General features: G+C 42.3%; 1 protein-coding gene across 1 annotated transcript; it reads left to right on the top strand.

Moving 5' to 3' along the window:
• The first annotated feature begins 486 nt into the window (after positions 1 to 486).
• LOC138801788 (general transcription factor II-I repeat domain-containing protein 2B-like) lies at positions 487 to 2,279 on the top strand. The gene is made up of 2 exons (XM_069984887.1): positions 487 to 1,641; positions 1,725 to 2,279. The coding sequence occupies exons 1-2, from the start codon at positions 487 to 489 to the stop codon at positions 2,277 to 2,279; spliced, it is 1,710 nt and encodes a 569-aa protein (XP_069840988.1).
• The last annotated feature ends 356 nt before the right edge of the window (positions 2,280 to 2,635 follow it).

Here is a 2,635-nt window from a genome sequence, read left to right as displayed (position 1 = left end):
CAGACTGCCCAGCTTGTCACTGCGTTCCCTGCTGCTGCCAGTTCACACCATCAATCGCCAGCCCTGCTACCACCGCTGTCCTGTCAGCCTGCAGACCACTTTTGAAGATTGTCCTGCTCTCCTCTTAGTAGTGTGTAAGTAAGACTTATTCACAATAGGGCCACCTCACTCTGTCCCCCAAATAAAAGGTATATTAAGCCTCACATGGACTACCACCCCCACTATGCAAAATTTTAATGCAACATGGTGAGGGTTAAAATCCAATTGAGGTTGTCCAAAATTACATGAATCATCAATGCAGGTAGCTTTTTGACAGTGTCATATGGACATCCCCCACCATATTGCAATACATTTTACTGCAGCATGGTGAGGGTTGCAATCCACTTGAAGCTATCTAAAAGATACATTAATTCTGTAGGTTAGTAAGGTGACAATTTTTCTTATGGGTTATACTCCTCTCCTTTAGGTGCGACATTGATAGTACAAATGGCGACTTCCAAAAAAAGGAAAGTTGATGCAGAATGTCGAGCTTTCCAAGAGAAATGGACACATGATTATTTTTTTCTTGAAGTCAAAGGCAAGCCTGTGTGTCTGGTTTGTGGTGAGGCATTGGCAGTAATGAAAAAAGCCAATCTGGAACGTCATTACAGCTCCAGACATGCTAAACATAGTGACTTGAAAGGTCAGATGCGTCTGGATAAAATCAATGCTCTTCAGCGCACTCTGGAATCCCAACAAGCTGCTTTTACTAGGCCTAGGTGTGACAGAGACAATGTAATTCATACCAGTTATGTTGTTAGTGAGCTAATTGCAAAGAGGCTAAGGCCTCATATAGAAGGAGAGTTTGTAAAGGAGTGTATGGTGGCTGCTGCAGAGCTCTTAGCACCAGACAAACTAAAATTATTTAAGAGTGTTAGTTTGTCTCGAAGAACAGTGTCTGATCGGATCACAGACCTAGCCCAAGATATTGAAAAAACCCTTAAAGATTCTGCAGGAGATTTTCAATTCTTCTCTTTGGCTCTTGATGAAACAACGGACTTAACAAATACAGCCCAATTGTCTATTTTTGTTCGTGGCATAACAGCAGAATTTGAAACTAGAGAGGAGCTGCTGTCTCTGGAAGCCATGCATGGCACTACAAGAGGTGAAGACTTGTTTAAGAGACTTGTTTCAGCATTGAAAAAATTTGATCTATCATTTGAGAAATTAAGTGGCCTTACCACAGATGGAGCGCCTTCCATGATTGGCTCACAGAAAGGGCTAACAGCCTTTGTGAAGAAAGAGATGAATCGTCTCAGTCTTGATCCAAGTGGTTTAGTTATATGCCACTGCATCATACACCAAGAAAGTCTCTGTGCCAAGTCTTTGCGGTTAAACAGTGTGATGTCAATAGTTGTGTCATGCATAAATTTTGTCAAAAGCAAAGGGTTGAATAGTCGCCAGTTTAAAGAGCTACTGAATGATCTGGACTCTGAATATGGTGATCTTGTATATTACTGTGAAGTACGGTGGCTGAGTCGTGGGAACATGCTCATCAGGTTTTATGAACTGCGGGATGAAGTCAAGCAATTTATGGAGATGAAGGGAAAACCTGTCAGAGAACTCAGTGATAGCAAGTGGCTGTGTGATCTAGCGTTTATGGTGGACATTACTAAGTACCTGTCAGAGCTGTCAAGCTTCAGGGCCCCAACCAGTTTCTTAGCTCCTTGCTGTCGCATGTTAAGTCATTTGAAGCTAAGTTAAAGCTGTGGAAAGTGCAACTTGAAAGGAGTAACACTGTGCATTTCCCTATTCTGGAAGGACAAAAGCCTTCTACAACACTTGAATATGCTGGTGAATGTGCACAACTTATTGAGGCATTTAGCGAGAGATTCCAGGACGTGAAAAGTAAACAAATGGAATTAAACATTTTTTCTACGCCATTTAATGTGGAACCAGCTGATGTGCCTGATAACCTACAACACGAAATTATTCAGTTACAAAGTAATGATGAGCTGAAAGCAAGGTACAACAATGTCCCACTGCTTGAGTTCTATAAACATTACCTGAGCAACGATGAATTTCCCACTTTACGAAAACATGCATTGAAATATGCATCTGTGTTCGGAACAACTTACTGTTGTGAGCATTTCTTTTCAAAACTAACAATAGCAAAATGTCAACTGCGTACCAGGCTGACTGAAACAAACTTAGAAAATCAGTTGCGAGTAGCAACATCATCAGTACCAGCCCACGTAAAACGCATCGCCAAGGAAAAGCATTTCCAGCCATCACATTAAGGCTCGATTCACACGTATTAAAAGTGCGGCTGTATGTGCGGCTGTAATTGTGCGGCGGTATATTTGATGGTTCGTGTGTATGCTGGGAAGTATAGGATATGCGGCTGCACAGTGCACACTCCGTATGAGTTTCGGCCCTGATTGTATCCGGGTCCGTAAAAAATGAGCAAGACCATTATTTCCGGCCCGAAAATGTCCAAGTCGCCCGTAGGAAGTAACATTCGGGCCTGACGGAACCTCTGATTACAGCCGGATCAATTCGGATTCTCATTAGAATAATTCATCAATGCGTAACGCCCCTTCACTTTAAAAGGCCCAAGTGAATGGTCTTCAATAGGTGACCATCCTTTGAGATG

The sequence above is a fragment of the Dendropsophus ebraccatus genome, chromosome 9 (assembly GCF_027789765.1).
Source record: "Dendropsophus ebraccatus isolate aDenEbr1 chromosome 9, aDenEbr1.pat, whole genome shotgun sequence".
Lineage (NCBI taxonomy): Eukaryota > Metazoa > Chordata > Amphibia > Anura > Hylidae > Dendropsophus > Dendropsophus ebraccatus.
This window is presented reverse-complemented; position numbering and strand designations above follow the sequence as displayed.

What these genes read in the sequence shown, in the direction of transcription:
- LOC138801788 (XM_069984887.1), top strand. Translation starts at nt 487, where the DNA reads ATGGCGACTTCCAAAAAAAGGAAAGTTGATGCAGAATGTCGAGCTTTC. An exon ending in TGTGTGATCTAGCGTTTATG is followed by an intron (nt 1,642 to 1,724) that starts GTGGACATTACT and finishes TCGCATGTTAAG; the next exon opens with TCATTTGAAGCTAAGTTAAA.